The following is a 21,396-nucleotide window of genomic DNA, read 5'->3' on the forward strand; positions in this document are numbered from 1 at the left end:
CTCTGAAATGTGTTTGGCCCGCTGGGTTGGGTCGACATTGTTACTGGTTTTTATCAAGGTTTGGGTACACGAGGCACACAAAGTCAAAGACCTACAGAGACCCGCAGTATTCGGCTCAGCATCGCATGAGAAGTTTAACGAGCTTAACCTGCTTAGATTAGGAAAAAACGTTTCTCCAGAATCACAAGGAATAAGAGGAAACGCCTCAAACTGTTTCTTCAACAGACAACAGATCTGTGTAATCTTACCCCGTTTCTCCTGGTCTCCCCAAAAATTGATATCTTACGAAGAATCTCTTAAAAAAATAGAACGGATCGGGGAGTTCATAAACAAACCAGTGTGCTCTATTACTGCACAATAAAAATACAAACTCAGTGCACTGTTCATACAAACAATCTGCTGTTCTATAAACGAGAATGTCACGGTAAAATATTATATAACAGCCATGAATCTCAATATAGACATTTTGGTAACACTTTACAATAAGGTTCATTAGTTAACATTAGTTAACTACATTAGTTAACATATAATGAACTGCACTTACACTGCATTTATTAATCTTTGTTAATGTTAATTTCAACAATTACTAATACTTAATTAAAATCTTGTTAATGGACTGTGAACTAACATGAACAAACAATTATAAGCTTTATTTCTATTTACTAACATTAACAAAGATTTATAAATACTGTAACAAATGTATTGCTCATGGTTTGTTCATGTTAGTTAATAAATTAACTAATGTTAACTAATGAACCTTATTGTAAAGTGTTACCGACATTTTTGCTGTAAAGTTAAAGACGGTTCATACAAAAAACCTGCTGTTGCTGCCTATTAATGAATAATGCATTAAATTACAAGGAATAAATACATTTTGTGTTCAAGCACAGAAACACAACAGTTAATTTGTTTAAATAAAGTAAAGGACAAAAATAATTTTCTTACTTATTTTGGTCTATCACTGCAAAAAAAGATTTTCAAGAAAAACTTTTAGTATTTTTGTCTTGTTTTCAGTAAAAATATATCAAAAAATTCTTAAATTAAAAAGCTTTTTCTTGAGGAGCAAAACGACCCAAGAAAATAAGTCTAGTTTTAGACCAAAAATATCAAATGTAAGTGATTTTGTGTATAACACAAGCAAAAAATTAAAAATAAAATCTGCCATTCGGGAAAGAATACAAATCTTGAAAATGTTTCTTAAACACTAAATTCAAGAAAAAAAAACATTGGCAGATTTTTTTTTGCTTGTTTTATGCACAAAATCACTTAAATTTGATATTTTTGTTCTAAAGACTAGACTTATTTTCTTGGGTTATGCTCATCAAGAAAAAACATCTTAATTTAAGAATTTTTAGATATTTTTACTGAAAACAAGACAAAAATATCTGCTAATGTGGTGAGAAAAAAATCTTAAAATAAAAATCACTTAATTTAAGAAAAAAAAATTCTCACCCCATTGGCAGATATTTTTGCTTGTTTTGAGCAAAAATTTGACTTAAAATTGTATATTTTTGGTATAATTTTTTTTTGCTTAGGTAATTTCGCTCATCAGGAAAATACTTCTTGACTTAAGATTTTTTAGAGATTTCTACTGAAAACAAGACAACAATACTAAACAATAAATATTTTTTGCAGTGAGCAATGTACAGTCAACGAACCCAGGATTTCTAGTTATATAACCGCAAATAATGTCTTTCTTACTTAGTATTTTTGTCTTGTTTTTAGTACAAATATCTAAAAATTCTTAAATAAAGATGCATTTTCTTGATGAGCAAAAACACTTAAAAAGTTTTTGACAAAAAATACCAAATTTATGTGAATTTGTGCTTAAAACAAGTAAAAAAATTATTAATTAGTAATTAGTAAAATTATTAATTAGAAAAAGCACATTTTTCTTTAAGTGTTTAAGAATTTATTTTCTTATCCCATTGGCAGATTTTTTGCTTGTTGCACTGCAAAATTTTCTTAGTATTTTTATCTTGTTTTCAGTAAAAATATCTAAAAATTCTTAAATTTAGATGTTTTTTCTTGATAAGCAAAACGACCCAAGTAAATAAGTCTAGTTTTTAGACCAAAAATATCAAATTCATCTGCCAATGGGTTAAACAAAAGATCTTGAACATTTTTCTTAGGCACAAAAATTCAAGAAAAATTTGCTTACCCCATTGGTAGATTTTTTGTTTTATGTACAATCACTTAAATTTGATATTTGTTATCTAAAAACTAGACTTATTTTCTTGGGTCGTTTTGCTCATCAAGAAAAAGCATCTTAATTTAAGAATTTTATATATTTTTACTGAAAAAGACAAAAATACTAAGATTTTTTTTTCTTGAAAATCATTTTTTGCAGTGCATGCACAAATTCCCCTAAATTGTATATTTGTTTTGTGTTAAAACTAGACTTATTTTCTTGGGTCATTTTGCTCATCAAGAAAATACACCTTGATTTAAGAATCAATTCTACTTAAAACAAGACAAAAATACTAAGTAAGAAGGTCATTTTTTTGCAGTGTATTAATGAACTTTGCAACCACAAATTTGTTTTGATGAACATCATCCAAACTTCTGCAAAGATGTTTCTCGTTTTTAGCTGCTTGAACGTCCAAACAAACCAAACAGAAACTTACGCTATAAATTTTGTATGAAATTATTAGTCGCTTATAAACTTAGGCAGATTGGGGGAACAGTGCCCTTCCTTTCCATGATCAAAAAGCACACGGCTGGATGTAGTGAGATCTGTCATTAGCATTAATGACGAACACATTTCTAAATGTCATAATGGACACCAGGACATCTGGAATAAAAAGCCTTAACCTCCAGGATATATTATGATAGTCAATATGCTAACCAATTCATTCTAGCATCAGGGAATCACTTCAAACGTCCTTTTAGAAATCCACAAGGAAGTGATGTCAGGTTGTTTAGTATTCAGTGGCACACAGTATGTCCATTTTTAATTTTAACTACTTGTTTTTTAATCAATCATCTTCACGTATATTTACATTGATCTACACCCTGTTCCAAATTTCCCCAGTTAGATGCACGGCATGAAAGCAAAGCCATTTATCATCGGCCAAAACGTGTCACGATGGAAAAGTTTACAACAAAGTTTCTATTAGAAGGACCGAGCCTCAACCGTAACTCATCAAAGATGTGCTTTCAGCTTCTTTGAAAGGATACGGCCTGTGGTTCGTCCAACAAAAGGAAATGTACTATCACATTCAAAACAACTCTCCCTCTCCCGATCTGAGTTAATAAGCACTTATAAATAATACTCCGACCTCACACACACCCTGGTCCGGGGCTTGGGAAAATCCCGCGCCTTTTATTTTGGAAGAGAAAGGCACGTTAGAAAGGTCAAAAACAAATCCAGCCAACCAGAACACTTCATTACGCTGCTCGACGGAAATCAGGCAGACAGACGGTGAGCGAGACAGAGTCGGGTCATCTATCACAGATGTTCAAACACTATTACAAACTCACTCAATATGATCAGTCACAAACAGATTTTTTACCATGGTTGTAAACACCTGTCAAAAGGCTCAGGAGTTTGATACGTTACCTCGCAGCTCTGTGTCACAGACAAAAAAATGGGATTATGGGTGGAGGGATTGAAAACAGGCCAGCTCAGTTTCCATGAATGCACAGCTTTGACATACTGTGTGAGATGTGTGCGTGGTTCAGATTGGCATCTTCCTCAACCGATGAATCATGTTTATTATTACTGATGACATCTTAATTAAAGAAGACATGTATAAAACTTAATCCCACCTGAGACGTAGGCCAAATGGTTTTGAAGCAAAAAAAAAAGAAATCATCAGACACTGTTTCCACTTCCTGATAAAAGTGTGTTGTCATTTGATTTTACCAGTTCTTTTGAAAGCTACAGAAGTGATTTTCCCTTTGTCTTTGTTCTTCAATTAATGTAATGACAAAAACAAAAGCAGATTTCTTGAGGGCACTTAGGCACTGACACTTTAAAGGTGCAGTGTGTAATTTTTAGAGGGATCTCTTGACAGAAATGCAAAATAATATACAAAACTATATTATCCGGGGTGTATAAAGACCTTTTTATAATGAACCATTATGTTTTTATTACCTTAGAATGGTACGCTTTTACCGACATACACTGCGGGTCCCCTTACGTGGAAGTCGCCATTTTGTGCCGCCATGTTTCTACAGAAGCCCTTAATGGACAAACTTGTCTCCGTTGAAGACATGTTTTTCCTGTGGCGGCTACCATAGTTTCTCTATGCGTTTCAAAAGCGAGGGGTGAGCAGTGCACTGAACCGTTGGTTGCAATTCGCAACCTCACCACTAGATGACGCTAAACTTTACACACTGCACCTTTAATGCTGCGTTTACACCAGCCGCGGTAAAGGCGTCAAGCGCAAGTGATTTCAATGTTAAGTCAATGTGAAGACGCGTTGATGCGTGTCTGGAGGTCTCGCGGCGTGAATGAGGCGTTTGGCCCGAAAGACGCGATTCCGCCTCATTCGCGCATCTAGTAATTGAGCGCCTGGTTCACTAGCAAACCAGCACTAAAACACAACATATGCTGGTCTTGCTGGTATGCTGTCTATGAGTGTTTGTCTATTTGAGTATGTGCAGTATGTGCCTCTGTGCCATGGTCTGTGTGCAGAAAAAACTGTTCTTTAACATCTTCTTGCGATAAAATAGTTTAAAATCGCCTAATGTTAACACTTGCAAGGTTTAGAAACACATGCAAATGATAAACTTTCTATAAATAGTTACTTATTTCTGAATGATTCAATTATTTATTATCATCATTCATGCATGATTACTTTTGCTTTCCCAATAGATATTTTGTGTCTCTTCGGACAGTCGAGTGGGTAGCCTCGTCACTGGTGTGAAATTTTTTTTTCCTTAAAGATTATTATTGATTCTTGCCATAAACAAGGTGAAAATAATCCACACACAGAGACGTTAAGGGGGCGTGCACACCAAAGCTTTTACGCCCGCGGCCAGCGCATGTTTTCAATCGTTTCCAATGGAAGCTCTGCGTTGTTCAAATAAGCCAGCAGCTAGTGGTTTTCTTCCGCGCTGAAAACCGGCGCACAACGTTTTTTCCGCGTTCAGCACTGAGCGCCGAGTTGAAAAATATTCAACTTTGAGTGAAAAGCTCCGCTCGTCAATGTCAGTTCTCACACGGCCGTCCAATCACAGTGGAGAAGGGGCGGGACAAGCATCACAGGAACCAACCGTCTCACAGCTGACGTATCTGAGCTACAAAAGCGCTTAGCTGAAGAAAGCTGGCACTCAGCATTGTCCAGGCGTTTTCAGCAGCGTTTAAAAGTTTTGGTGTGCACAACCCCTAACTCATCTGTCAATTCCGCCAGAAAACAGCTGTTGAGTGATTTTTTCATTAATGTATAAAATAGCAATAAAATCATTCATAAACGCTTCTTTTTTGTCTGTATAGTCTATAAGAATATGCCGTATAAAAGGTTGATTGACGTTTAAAATTATAATTACAGTATAAATGATGTACACACTGTGCCCCCTTTGATGCATGACACCCCTGGTTGATTGACAGAGAAGTTGGCGATCCTTCGCTCTCATCATGAACGCATTAGGACAACAAATGAACTGCATGTGTTTTTGACAACATAAAACTTTTGAACCCTGTTTACATCTGGGCTTTGTACCTTGAAGATGGCTTAAACAAACTCAGGGTCACAGGATAAAATTTCGAGTTGACAAAACCAAACCAATGCAGAGTTGTCAATACACTCCAAACCAAAGCAAGGAGTGAACAACATCGTTCAATCATATTGACAAGATATTGGATATAAGAAGAGGGTCTGTTCTTTCATCTGATATATTTGTATGTTTACATAATTTTAGAAGAAAATTATCTTTGAAGGCATTTTGAGAAAATGACCAAAAATGCTGCTGGGAAACTTTTCAAAAAATGGCTGGCGGGGAATGAGTTAATATCAGGTGAAAACAGGGTCAATAAGAACTGAAAGTAAGTGCAGATTTGATAAACATTTAAAATCTGTATTGATTAAAATATGACAGGCACACATTCCAATTCCTTCTCTGCACTGCCATGTTTACTTCAATCCTTCTTCCTCTGACATGTCATAACCGATCGGTTGCTTGTAAGGAGTTGGTAAGCAAACAGAAACCTGCTTTTTATTTTTCTTACAAAATACGCAATCAGTGTGTTGACAAATATTTTTACAAGTCATCTTCACTCAGTAAACAACCAAGACCTGATGGAGGGCTAAGCAGAGAAGAGCTTTTAAAGTGTCTAAGGATGATGATAATCAATCACAGACAAGACAAAAAAAAGACTTATGATCATTGATTTAACATTATTATTATTTGACATGATCAAAGTTTTTGAAACCAGAATGACTGGTGTGATGGACATTAAGCTGGTATGTTGTTCAGGTCTGTATCAGCAGCTGTGTTCATCATTTCTATCCAAACACTGATTAAACACTAACCTGTACTTTATTTATTTTTATAGTATACAAGAATTTGATGTAGCTTTCCACATCTCTTCAGATAATGTCTTTCTAAGAGTTGTCAGGGTGGTTGCTATGTAGCTTTGTGTGTGTAAGGTATTTCAGCACGTTACTGTGGTGTTGTCAGGGTGTTGTGGGTGGTTGCTATGCAGCTGTGTGTCTGTAAGGTGTTTTAGCACGTTACCGTGGAGTTGTCGGGGTGTTGCGGGTGGTTTCCATGCAGCTGCGTGTGTGTAAGGTGTTTCAGCACATTACTGTGGTGTTGTCAGGGTGTTGTAGGTGGTTGCTATGCAGCTTTGTGTCTGTAAGGTGTTTTTCAGCCTGTTAAAGTCTAGTTGTCATGGTGTTGTGGGTGGTTGTTATGCAGCTGTATGTGTGTGTAAGGCGTTTAAGCACATTTAAGGTGTTTCAGCATGTTACTGTGGTGTTTTCAGGGTGTTGTGGGTGGTTGCTTTGTGTGTATGTATGGTGTTTCAGCTTTTTATTGTGGAGTTGTCAGGGTGTTGCGGGTGTTGCTATGCAGCTGTGTGTATTTAAGGTTTTTCAGCATTTTACTTTGGAGTTGTCAGGGTGTTGTGTGCTATGGAGCTGTATGTGTTTGTAATGTGTTTAAGCACATTAAAGGTGTTTCAGCATGTTACTGTGGAGTTGTCAGGGTGTTGTGGGTGGTTGCTATGCAGCTGTGTGTGTGTAAGGTGTTTCAGCACGTTACTGTGGAGTTGTCAGGGTGTTGCGGGTGTGCTATGCAGCTGTGTGTGTTTAAGGTGTTTCAGCACGTTACTGTGGAGATGTCAAGGTGTTGTAGGTGGTTGCTATGCAGCTGTGTGTGTGTGTGTGTGTGTGTGTGTGTGTGTTTAAGGTGTTTCAGCACATTACTGTGGAGTTGTCAGGGTGTTGTGGGTGGTTGCTATGCAGCTGTGTGTGTTTAAGGTGTTTCAGCATGTTACTGTGGAGTTGTTAGGGTGTTGTGGGTGGTTGCTATGCAGCTGTGTGTGTAAGGTGTTTCAGCACGTTACTGTGGAGTTGTCAGGGTATTGTGGGTGGTTGCTATGCAGCTGTGTGTGTGTTCAAGGTGTTTCAGCACGTTACTGTGGAGTTGTCAGAGTGTTGTGGGTGGTTGCTATGCAGCTGTGTGTGTGTGTGTGTGTGTGTGTGTGTGTGTGTGTGTGTGTGTGTGTGTGTGTGTTTAAGGTGTTTCAGCACATTACTGTGGAGTTGTCAGGGTGTTGTGGGTGGTTGCTATGCAGCTGTGTGTGTTTAAGGTGTTTCAGCACGTTACTGTGGAGTTGTCGGGGTGTTGCGGGTGGTTTCCATGCAGCTGCGTGTGTGTAAGGTGTTTCAGCACATTACTGTGGTGTTGTCAGGGTGTTGTAGGTGGTTGCTATGCAGCTTTGTTTCTGTAAGGTGTTTTTCAGCCTGTTAAAGTCTAGTTGTCATGGTGTTGTGGGTGGTTGCTATGCAGCTGTGTGTGTAAGGTGTTTCAGCACGTTACTGTGGAGTTGTTAGGGTATTGTGGGTGGTTGCTATGCAGCTGTGTGTGTGTTCAAGGTGTTTCAGCACGTTACTGTGGAGTTGTCAGAGTGTTGTGGGTGGTTGCTATGCAGCTGTGTGTGTGTGTGTGTGTGTGTGTGTGTGTGTGTGTGTGTGTTTAAGGTGTTTCAGCACATTACTGTGGAGTTGTCAGGGTGTTGTGGGTGGTTGCTATGCAGCTGTGTGTGTGTTTAAGGTGTTTCAGCACGTTACTGTGGAGTTGTCAGGGTGTTGTGGGTGGTTGCTATGCAACAGTGTGTGTAAGGTGTTTCAGCACGTTACTGTGGAGTTGTCAGGGTGTTGCTATGCAGCTGTGTGTGTTTAAGGTTTATCAGCATGTTACTGTGGAGTTGTCAGGTTGTTGCGGGTGGTTTCCATGCAGCTGTGTGTGTGGGTTTCAGCACATTACTGTGGTGTTGTCAGGGTTTTGTGTGTTGTTGCTATGCAGCTTTGTGTCTGTAAGGTGTTTTAGCATGTTAAAGTCTAGTTGTCATGGTGTTGTGGATGGTTGTTATGCAGCTGTATGTGTATGTGTAAGGGGTTTAAGCACATTAAAGGTGTTTCAGTATGTTACTGTGGTGTTTTCACTGTTGCGGGTGGTTTCTATGCAGCTGCATATGTGTAAGGTGTTTCAGCACATTTCTGTTGTGTTTTTTAGGGTGTTGTGGGTGGTTGCTATGCAGCTCTCTGTGTGTGTAATGTGTTTCAGCTTGTTACTGATGAGCTGTCAGGGTGTTGTGGGTGGTTGCTATACAGCTGTGTGTGTTTATAACGTGTTTCAGCACATTACTGTGGTGTTTTTAGGGTGTTGTGGGTGGTTGCTACACTCTAAAAAATATGGGGTTGTTTTAACCCAACTGCTGGGTTGTTTTAACATGGTTGATTACCCAGCACTTGGGTTAAAACAACCCATTATTTGGGCCATTTTAACCAAGAAATGTGTTCTGTCTTAGTTACCCAGTTGCCCTGGGTTAAATATTTTTTAGAGTGTATAAAGCTGTGTGTGTGTATGGTGTTCCAGCTTGTTACTGTGGAGTTGTCAGGGTGTTGTGGGTGTATGCTATGCAGCTGTGTGTGTGTGTAAGCTGTTTCAGCACATTACTGTGGAGTTGTAAGGGTGTTGTGGGTGATTGCTATGCAGCTGTTTGTGTGTAAGATGTTTAAGCACATTCAAGTAGAGTTTGCAGGGTGTTAAGGGTGGTTGTTATGTAGCTCTGTGTGTGTGTGTGTGTGTAAGGTGTTTCAGCTTGTTACTGTGGAGTTGTCGGGTGTTGCAGGTTGTTGCTATACAGCTCTGTGTGTGTAAGGTGTCTCAGCATGTTACTGTGGAGTTGTCAGGGTGTTGTGAGTGGTTGCTATACAGCTCTTTGTGTGTGTAAGATGTTTCAGTATGTTACTGTGAAGTTGTCGGGTATTGCAGGTGGTTGCTATGCAGCTGTGTGTGTTTAAGGTGTTTCAGCATGTTACTGTAGAGTTGTCAGGGTGTTGTAGGTGGTGCTATGCAGCTGTGTTTGTTAAAGGTGTTTCAGCATGTTACTGTGGAGTTGTCAGGGTGTTGTGGGTGGTTGCTATACAGCTCTGTGTGTGTAAGGTGTCTCAGCATGTTACTGTGGAGTTGTCAGTGTGTTGTGGGTGGTTGCTATGCAGCTTTGTGTGTGTGTAAGGTGTTTCAGTACGTTATTGTGAAGTTGTCGGGTATTGCAGGTGGTTTCTATGCAGCTGTGTGTGTGTTTAAGGTGTTTCAGCATGTTACTGTGGAGTTGTCAGGGTGTTGTGGGTGGTTGCTATGCAGCTGTGTTTGTTTAAGGTGTCTCAGCATGTTACTGTGGAGTTGTTAGGGTGTTGTGGGTGCTTGCTATGCAGCTGTGTGTGTCTAAGGTGTTTCAGCACTTTATTCGGGAGTTGTCAAGATGTTGCAGGTGATTCTTATGCAGCTGTGTACGGGTGTTAGTTGTTTCTGCACATTACTGTGAGTCAGGGTGTTGCGGGTGGTTGGACACAATATAATTTATATCCCTCAACATGCGCTAATTCAGTAGAGATACATAACAGATCCTTCGTGAGATGCTAGATTGGGTTTATTTGAAAAGCACAGATTGGAATTCCTGAAACTCGTCAGCTGTGTCTACGCAAATCAATAGCAGCTTAAAGCTTACAGTGCAGCCAGCAGTAACCACCAGAAGAGCCTACTTTAGGCTCTCTTAAATCGCTATGATTATTTACCCACACCTTTCAGGTTAAATAAAACGTAACAGTTTTGACATGCCTGAATTTCTTTCCCAGTATCCAGATACGACATGGTTGCAAGTGTTTATTTTGAAGGCAATGCTCTGTTTTGCCTGAGCGCTCTTGATTTTCAAACAGGAACTGAGTTCCCAGCATGCACTGCGGTCAAGTGCTGAGTCTCAAGGCTGTCCCAAGCCATCTGACTGTTCATATCCTGTCTGCATGTGCTCGCCCTGAAATATTACAACCATTCTCATCCCACCAAATCTAAACATGTAAAGTACACTTGTTTGACCAAGCCAAAAACAAACAGAAGAACACTGTTCTGAGTGTCCTTTAGGGTTAGGGAACAGTGGTTACTGTACAGACATTTGCAGTTGGCAATCATTTTGACTTTAATTCTTTCTTTCTACATTACCAAGAGTAATATTAATAATAACAATAAATGTGCATCATCACATTAATCAGATATTGATCATCAGTGATTAGATTTGTATATTAGCTATTTTACAATCGATCCAATCACAATAAACAACTGAACAATGAACAACGTTGGCTTTACTTTCTCAAATCTTCAGATTCAAGTCTTACACAATTTGAAAATGTTTGCCTTGATGCCAGATATCAGATATCTTTTTATTTATTATCGTTTAATCTTATCTTTTTCATCCACTGAGTTATAAAAAATTGAAAATTCAATCAGACTAAGGGTGTGTTCATTCTTGACATGTTTGGTTCGATTAAAACAAACTCTGGTGCGATTGCTCGGTTGGTGCGGTAAATATAAATGGTGCAACCTGAACTTTGGTGCGCACTAAACAAGTGAGCCAAGACCTCTAAAAGGTAGGGCCTCGGTCCACATGGCAATGAACTCTGATGCTGTTTGACTGATATGTGAACGCACATGGACCAAAGACCAAAAACAGGATGTAATATCACAAGACGAGACCCTGATTTTACAGCGGGATGAGTGGTGTATGCAAAAGCAAATGAGCAGAGGGCAAACATGAAGCAACGGAGAGGTAAAGAGCCTCAAAGGGGACATTTCACAAGACTTTTTTAAGATGTCTAATAAAACTTTGGTGCCCCTAGAGTATTTGAAGTTTTAGCTCATATAGAATACCATATAGATAATTTATTATAGCATGTTAAAATTGCCACTTTGTAGGGGTGAGCAAAAATGTGCCGTTTTTGGATATGTCTTTTTAAATGCAAATGAGCTGCCCTAAATGGCAGTGCAGTGGTTGGATAGTGCAGATTAAGGGGCGGTGTTACCCCCTTCTGACATCACAAGGGGAGCCAAATTTAAATGAGCTATTTTTTCACATGCAGATAATGGTTTACCAAAACTAAGTTACTGGGTTGTTCCTTTTCACATTTTCTAGGTTGATAGAAGCACTGGGGACCCAATTATAACATTTAAACATGGAAAAAGTCAGATTTTCATGATATGTCCCCTTTTAACATTTGGTCTATCAAGCATATGCTGAAAAACCACACAAAATGCTTGCGTTTTTCAAATGTTTAGTGACAGAAAAATCCTTCATAAGCTCTGAGCTGTTAATAATACCTCTATATAAAGAATAAAAAATAAGCATGTTTACTCTAGCATGCAAACTTGTTGCTGTTAAAACTTTACAGATCAGACCTCTGTCGCATAAAATTCGACATCAAAGCCAACCAATCGTATGTTGACCTTATCCTTACGCATTAAGGTTCGTTATCTTTAGGTTTGCTGATAAAATGCTTTTGTGAATGCTTAACAAACAAGGACTTAATAAATTGTTTTAGAGCAAAAAAAAAAAAAAAACCCTACCTACAAGTACAAACACACCCTGTGCTTTTCATTTATTAATAAAAAATATACATTCTTAAATATAAACTGTTCTTAATTTAATTCCCAGTAAAATCCTTTATTGTATTTTATACTAAATTTTTTTTATATTTTGATTATATAGCCCTCTCCCTATTATATATTATTTTTGTAATAATAATAATAAGGGGTGAAGTGATGAAGTGAGCTAACATTGGATTATTTTTATTTTCCAGAGCAAATATTAATATCATCCATTTAGCAGTACACTCTTTAAAATCTCAAGGTTGGGTCTAAAAGGGTCGAGCCCAGCCCACTAGGTTATAATTTAACCTATGCTGGGTTGTTTCAACCCCAAATCCTGGCTTCCAATCCATTGTTGGGTCAAATATAAACATTTTCTGGGTTAATTTAACCCAGCTCAACCCTTTTTGACTCAACCCAACGCTGGGTTAAAAATAACCCTGTATTTTTTGAGAGTGTAGTTATGATCACTACCATGTGTGGTAAACCAAAGATACTGACAGTGTTTCGAGGCACAGATGCCGTGGCATTACCGCGGTACTGTGTCCTGTGCGACACACATTACCATTATATCATTACTCACTAATGTCACACGCAGTGAGATGTGAACTGACTGTATGTGTCTTTTCTTACCCTCTGAAAGAAGTCTTCGCCTCCATTGACCCGACCCTCAGTGGCTGCTGTGGAAAAGAATGGGACATTTAAGAGAAACTATAACATCAGGGATCACTTATGTTTGAAAAATCAGCAATTCATATCAACATATTTTTCCACATGGCCTCGAGCGGAACAAATCTGCCATTTAAGCTTATTTTCCGGCACATTCACGTCTGTGTTGAAAAATCAATGCATCCTAAAAGTTTTGTAAGGAATTCTGTAAAAAAAAGTGTGTTACTACATTCGCAAGGTTTAAATTAACTATTTTTTTCTTTTTCCACAAACAGGAGTTGAGGAGGACAAGTAATAAATTTGATAATATGATACATACAGTTAAGTTTTCAAATGAACATATGATTTAGATTTAAACAAACTCTTTTTACGAATCATTCACAATTTGGATGTGGTTTCAAGACATCACAAGTCAAAATCAAACATTAACCAACACAGCAACCAACAGACAACAAAAATAACATAGTTGAAATATTTTTAGACTAAGAACGTGAGCCACATAGAAAGATGCAATCTTAGTCTCATCCAAGCTTTACAATTTGGCTCTGCTGTATTCCAGACAAATGTAACGTGTTTATTTATATCCAATGAATTACAGGGGAATGGCTGAACATTTCTAAAACCACAGACTGAATCAGACCGACTGTAATGTGAACATACCAACCAAAAGAAGAGTGGCGTATTTCTGACTAACTATACACAGTTAACAACATTCTGTGAGAAAACTACAGAGTTACTTTTCTGTAATTGGCCAAGAAACAAACCCAAACAGGATCTAATGGATTTATGAGATGGTGGAAAGCTCTCAGGAAACTTTTTATAAACATCATGCTCTCTAAAGATAATGAACAGACTTTAAGCAGCTCTGTGTTGTTCTGAGCCATATATCTGAAACAATCATCTTGATATTTGCCAGCCATTAGATAATGCTCAATATATATATCTTGATTTTTGATGGGTTTTTTGTCAGAGAAACCATCTTTTGATGGTGTGTAGCTGGTGGTAAACTAGAGCATTGCATTAGCAATGCAAAGGTCATTGGGTTCAAACCCAGGGAACACATATAATGATAAAATAAAAGCGTTCAAATGCATAAATGTAAATTAATTCAGAGTTAAAAAAGTATTGTGATAATCCAACGTGATCTCATGAGAATACATGTGCATGTGTGGTTGTACATTTAATTGTATATTTAATTAAATGTTTATATACATTGAAACATATAATATCAACATATTGACAGGACTAATACGTTAATTATTTACATATTAACAGTTTTACAGATGTACAAAAATAATAGCGGGCATTGGCGTTTCTAACTTATTTTAATGACATGTTTTCAGTTGTATTTTCTGACTTATTTATAATCAATTTGAGACAGTTTACTCATTTACCTAATAAAATGTTCATGACTTTCAGAGAATTACACAACATTAACTCATCCCATGCCAACCATTTTTTTTTAAGTTGCCGCCCAGGATATTTTTGTGATTTTCACAAAAGTTTCACAAAATGCCTGAAATATAAACAAACAAATATATCAAATGAAAGAACAGACCCTCTGCTTTCAAACAAACAAACAAATTGGGAAAAAAGTTTCATACTTTCAAAGTTTTTTCTCTGCTTATAACCACTTAAATATGGGTATTTTTCTTTAAAAATATATTTTTTAGCAAAAAGCTGAAAGAATTGCTTCAGTTTTTTCATAAATTGGGTAAGTGTAACCAGGGGTGCTGTAAAGGGGGGGTAAACAATGACGATTCTCGGGGCCCACGAGTAAGAGGGGGCCCAGAGAAGCCCCCAAAATTGTGGTGCTAAAAATATATTTAATAGTAAAAATTATTAACTTTAAATTATTCTATTTGCTGTTTCCTGGTATCAAAAATGTATTTGTTTAGGAAACACAAACGTCTGTGGGCCCCTTTCCCCCCTCTCAAAGGTCATAAAATGGTTCAGTCCGCCCAAACTGTATAATCCAGGCAACACAGCTTGACTTCACTTATAGTGCCGGCAGAATATCAACTTGACTGACAAGGAAGTGAAAATGCCTAAAAAATCTGGAAGTCAAAAACGGAAAGAGAAAAAAATAAGAAGTGAAAGAGGCAAAGGGTCGACATTATGTTACCAAGATGGGTTTGTAAGTAGGCCTAAATTGTTAGTGGACCGCCCGTCCGTGACAATGTTCGTAGCCTACGGCACTTTTCTGTGCTAACGCACAGGCTTTGTACACGAGGCCCCAGGTCTCTACAGTAGCATTTTCCAACAAGTAAGCACGTTTATTTATGCACGTGATTTATTTAGACAAAGTTATTGACTATGCAAATTTCAAACGGTCAAAATTACGCCTTGTTTGTTCTAGTGTTAAAGATAATTACCACACTGCAAAAAATGATTTTCAAGAAAAAATTCGTAGTATTTTTGTCTTGTTTTAGGTAAAAATATCAAACATTTCTTAAATAAAGATGCTTTTTCATGATGAGCAAAACAACCCAAGAAAATAAGTCTAGTTTTTTTTAGCAAAAAAATCTTGAAAATTTTTCTTAAACACTAAATTCAAGAAAAATTTGCTTACCCCATTGGCAGACTTTTTTGCTTGTTTTATGCACAAAATCCCTTAAATGTAATATTTTTGGTCTAAAAACTAGACTTACTTTCTTGGGTCGTTTTGCTCATCACGAAAAAGCATCTTAATTTAAGAATTTTTAGATATTTTTACTGAAAACAAGAAAAAAATACTATAAATTTTTTTCTTGAAAATCATTTTTTGCAATGCATACGTTTAAATGTTGCGGTTAAAATCACTACTGGTGGCCGCTCTAGTGTTAAAAGTGCATGATAAGGGAACTCAATTTTCTCCCCATGTTAGGTCAAAACGCTGGAAAAAATTACAATACACAGTTTTAGTTAAACACTGCAAAAAATGACTTTCTTACTTAGTATTTTTGTCTTGTTTTCAGTAGAAATATCTAAAAATTCTTAAATTAAGATGCTTTTTCTTGATGAGCAAAATTACCTTAGTAAATGAGTCTAGTTTTAAGACAAATTAATATACAATTTAAGTGAAATCGTCCTTAAAACGAGCAAAATGATCTGCCAATGGGGTGAGAAAAAAATTGTGAAATAAGATTTATTTTTTCTTAAACACTTAATTCAAGTAAAATTTTCTCACCCCCAAAAGTCTCAGCTGTGGTGGGGGCCCTGTCAAGATTCTTTTCATGGGGCCCAAAATTCTTAGCAGCGCCCCTGAGTGTAACCGCAGTATTGCAGATTAAATAAAAAATCATCAGGAAAACTTTTTTATGCCAATTTTTTTCTTAACTGACTCAAGAGATAACTCGTCAATGGCAGGGAAACAGTTAAACAAGACTACACTTAAAACCTTAAAATTTCTGTAATCATTTAACCATTTTGTAATATTTCGTTTGTTTGCCATGACAAAATGCATTTTCTACTATGCAACAATATTTACACCAAAACACAACATAAATTCACAAAAGATGTTAAGTTTATTAATTCCCTGTAATCCATATCTTTAAAATTCATAAGATTGCGAGGAACAGATACAAATTCAGCCCTCTATCCAGCGATCTTGATTCCAGGTCTCTTCAGCGACCATAAAAGTCAAATCTCACGTTTGTTATGAATTTGAATTTAAATATTGCATCTCAAGAAGCTTTACAACACATTTCTTTACAGCAGTGATATCAAATGCTTATTGGCTCTTGCGTGCTACGTCACAGATTTGCGTCATTGTCGTCTTTCAGTCGATGTACTTTTGAAATTGGAAATGTGCGCCATGACAGAGAGAAGCTGGATTAACCTTCATGTGGATTAATACCTTTAATATTTCTCATACACTCCAGAGAGGACTGCAACTGAAGCACATCATCGTTTTAATAGTTTACATCTTAAAAAGAGTTTAAAACTTTTGGTGCTGCTTTTGAAATTTCGCAATAAATAAGTTATTGTGATTACACTTGTTATGCTTTCTATTTCCAACAGTACATGACTTTTATAAACTGTTTTGGGTAGGCTGTATTAGTGGCTTAAAATATCTTTTAAATGCTATATTGTTGTTACTAAACTTTTCTACATATTTCTGTCCATTACGTTGCATAATATAAAAAAGAATTACGTATTTTTTTAAAGGCACACCGCAGAACTTTTTGGCCACTAGGGGGCGCTAGACATGTATTTTTCACGTCTAGAGGTCACAAGCACCGCAGCACTGTCGCAAAAGAAGACAACTTTTTTAGGTCACACCAGTCCAGGCCTATACCAGCATGTCATATGAATATAATTTAATGAGTTTTATTTTGTAAAACGCCAAATGATTGCGTAGCTCACATTTACAAGCCAGTTGTAACGGTGGTCGCTTGGTTAAAGTTTATATATAAAAAATTGCCTTAAAGAGGAATCATACCTGGGTTGCCCGTGTCGTAGGTCTGTGAACTACGACGCTAAAGAGTTACATGATACAAATCACTCTCTATACTCCCCAAGTAGCCTCATACAAAATTTGCGTTGAAAAAAAATTTAGTGTCGAGCCCCAGACAGGACTTATATATGCAAGCAATATAACACTACTTACTAGACCAAAAGCATGACGGCCAAGTCAGCATCGGTCAGGAACCCCTCCTCGTCCTTTAGTTCACGCCAACAAGCGATCGCTGGCCCAATATTGATCCTCGTCCTTTCTTTTATTCTGTCACTCTCCCGTTTTCTCTTTCTGGTCTCCTTCGACAAAACCATAGGTTTCTTTTTTTAGTTGCTGCTCCAGCCATGACAAAAACATCAGGAAAATAAACGGTTGCGCTCTCACGTCTGAATTTGAGAAAGTGACGTATGCCGTAAAGCAGTCGAAGTTTAAAAGTACCCCAAGTTTAAAAGTACGAGTAAAAGCGATACAGACCCCGTCAGGCTACGGTAGACATGTCATTCAACCTATTTTAAGTCGATGTACCATCACAAGAGTCTTGAAAATATATTATGAAGGTTGAAAAACTACAAAGTGTCACTTTAAAGTAAAGTTTGGGTTTAGGGTGGTAACATTCATGGGCGTAGATTTTGGGTGGGACGCTAGGGACATGTCCCTAGCAATATTCAGGAAAGACTGAATTGTCCCTAGCAATAATTTTGACCAAACAATTAATCTGTATTTATATATAACCACTGATGTCCGTATTATTCTTGTGTTTTCTATTTTTTACTTATTATATTTTTTCAGGAATCATTTAAATGAGATTAGAAATCTTTCGGAATCCCGTTCTGTAAAAATGACGCTCTATGTGGTACACAAACGGTTAACAGCTTTCGTTCTCTGCAATGCCCGCCTCCGTAACTCACATCGCTAATATGATTGGCTTTGCATTTCTTTAGTCCCGCCTCTCTACTCACATTGCTAATATGATTGGATTAGCATTTCTTGAGTCCCGCCGCTCTAACTCACATCACTTTATGTCTTTACTCGCTACGTGATAGGATGGTTTCACTTTGTACAACGCGCCAAAGTTCACTCAACAAGACGCGCGTGATTCGGGCTACAGGTAAGTGAGGAAGAAAGTATTATTATACCCACTGTAAGTGTTTCATGCACAAGGACAGTGTTTTCACCAATACACGACAATCCCATGTTAACCTGAGGAGTTGCAAACTTTTGTCAACCTTATATTAATGGGGTGGCAAGGTTATTTAGGGGGTCCTTAATCCATGAAAGAAAATAACCTCAACATGGTAAAAACATGAATTCATGTCATGATTGCTGAATACTTTACATTACTGCACTGTGGTCATTACTTGCACAGATGTAGACATAATGTAAGGTTACATTTAAACTTAAAACTATTTTTTCACACTGATTAACTGTCTGTTAATGAAAAGAAGATTTAATGTGAACTACAGAAACGTTAATAAACGTTGTTCAGGAAACAGCATGATATACATACCAACTTCAACACTGGGATTTTTTTGGCAAACTTAAATTAAGAATTAAATATTAATTGCATATTCTTCATTGTTATACAGTAAATATGAATTCATATATGTTGTGATTTTCTTTTTTTTGACAAAGACTTTAACAGTTACTGTTTATTAGGCTCTAGGACATAACGAATTGTTTATTATGTAAGGAATAATTGACGACGGGCCATTGAATTATTTGAAAATAATGCACACCCAAGGTGGTAATGCGGCACGACGCGAAGCCGCAAGTGTGCATTATTTTCAAATAATTCGGGGGACCGGAGTCAATTGTTCCGCTTATACCACAGTTACCACAAACATTGCTCTGGTGCCTTTGAAAAGTTGGGTGTGCGGTTTACAGAAAAATAATCAACACCCATAGAACATTTCTCAGCCAATCAGAATGCAGCATTCAACAGACCCGTGGTATAAAGTACATTCAATTTGGGATGGCACCGAGGGGTGGCAAGTCAGATGTCACTGAGTAAAGTGCATACTGAGTTGTCTGTTGTTTATTTCAAGTAAACGGTGATAAACAGTTTTTGCAATGCGACCATTTTATTTATGTCCCCACCAATGCCAGAATCAAACCTACGCCCTTGGTAACATTATCAATAAAATGGTTTAAGGCAAATTATACAGCTATCTTATGGTATAAAAGATTTGTAATTTTTTACATTTTGTAGCTGTAAAAACTTAACAATGCCACAATTAAACATTGCAAATATGTCTACATTAAAGGCTTAGCATCTATTTAAGCGTATAAGTATGTTTTGTGTTTTTGAAAGTTACATATTAATACTACATATTAACAGTGAGGCCAGGCTGGATAATCTAGTACTAAAGGAGCTGATGAATGCAACCTGGTAACCGTGAACAAACATAGTTAGATGTTTAGTTAATAATAAAGTACATTTTCAAAATCATTATTATTAATCATTTAAATGTAAATTACTATCTAATGTCATATTTTTGTTTTATGTTTTTGTTTGTTTAGCACATCAGCTGTGTTTGCTATTTTTAAATGTGCTACATAAATCAAATAAAAGAAACAAAAAATATTTCTATTGCTGCTGTTTTATAAAAAAACTAATTCACTCGAGGCTGCATGATTTTAACAGTTGAACACAGTGCTAAACTCTCATTGTTGCCCATGACATTTTTTACTATTCATGTGAGGATAAAAAGCTGTGGTTGTTCATCATTGTATTCGGTCCAAACATTATATAGTGCTTAAAAGACATATAGCTCTCTGTAGCTCTCAGCACATAGCCAGCCAATAAGCCACATCCATAATGAACACAAGAATAAATCAACAAATACTCAGGACAATGTCACTTATCACATACAGTGAAGAAAAACTACATTTCTAAAATACTGGCACATGTAATGCACTCACGCTTATCCAAGATATCAGGGAAATGTTTTCAAAAGCAGATTAATGGTTCAGAAGTCATCTTTCTCATAGATTTCTTCCATTGAGAGAAAAATGCTGTAAGCAAAGAAAGCCTCTTATAAACCTGGTTAAGTTACATCAAGACTAGCTATAGAGAGCTCAAATAGATGCTATCCACCTAAATATCAGGATTTATGTGGATACGTTAAGCAGAGTATATCATATGTTAAGCAGTGTACATCTCGGTTTGTGTTATATAAGATGATTCTTTCTGGTGACAGTCTATCCACACTGAACAAGAAGATTACACAATATAAACATTTTCAACGAAAATGTCATTAGATTATAAACAATTTATGACCAGTGCAAGATAATACCAGGATTGTTTGGAGAGTGTATTTTGTCTTTGGCACTGTGCAAGAAGTTTTAAGGTTGACATGATTGGTTTCTTGACTTTTGTAAGAAAAATAATCTGATTTGTGACTGGCTGAAATAAATGTGTTAAAGGCATAGTTCACCCAAAACCAAAAAAAAATGCCAATTTTTACTCACCCTCAGGACATTTGATCTCCCAATGTCTTTCTGTTTTCTTCAAAACCCAAATACAGATTTTTAAAGGTGGAGTCCATGATGTTTGAAAGCCAATGTTGATATTTGAAATCACCTAAACAAACACGCCCCTACCCCAATAGAATCTGGACCTTCTGTTGATAGACCCGCCCCACACATACGCAACCCGGCATTTGATTTGATTGGCTATAAGTGTGTTTTGGTAGTGGCCCGTCTCCTTTTCCAAACCGTTTTTCAAACATCGTGGACTCCGCCTTCAACTCTTTCCCCGCCATTGACGAGTTATCTTATCAATTAAGAAAAAACTAGGGCCGACAAAAGATTAATTGTGATTAATCGCATACAAAAATAAAAGTTATTTGCATAATTTATTGGTGTGTACTGTGTGTAATTATTTTATATATTTAAATACACACACATCAATGTTTGTGTTTAAGAAACATTTACATATATTTATATATATATTGATATATTTTATATTATAAATAAATAAAAAATAAAAATTTTCTTAAATTCATATTCATTTTCATGTATGTGTGCATTTATATATACATAACATATACACACAGTACACACACACATATATTATGCAAACACAAACTTTTATTTTGTATGTGATTAATCACAATTAATCTTTTGACAGCCGCTTCTCTGCCAATTACGAGTTTTAATGGCAATCCATATTTCCGCTATTATCCACTAGGTGG

The 21,396-nt window shown here is 36.7% G+C and overlaps 1 protein-coding gene across 2 annotated transcripts in view; it reads right to left on the reverse strand.

Moving 5' to 3' along the window:
• LOC129420420 (protein bicaudal C homolog 1-B) overlaps positions 1-21,396 on the reverse strand; it is a 121,381-nt gene that overhangs the window by 82,414 nt on the left and 17,571 nt on the right. For both annotated transcript variants that reach the window (XM_055175319.2, XM_055175318.2), the window contains exon 2: positions 12,727-12,773. In XM_055175319.2, coding sequence (XP_055031294.2) covers positions 12,727-12,773 — 47 coding nt within the window. The remainder of the gene's footprint in view (positions 1-12,726; positions 12,774-21,396) is intronic.

The sequence above is a fragment of the Misgurnus anguillicaudatus genome, chromosome 4 (assembly GCF_027580225.2).
Source record: "Misgurnus anguillicaudatus chromosome 4, ASM2758022v2, whole genome shotgun sequence".
Taxonomy (NCBI): domain Eukaryota; kingdom Metazoa; phylum Chordata; class Actinopteri; order Cypriniformes; family Cobitidae; genus Misgurnus; species Misgurnus anguillicaudatus.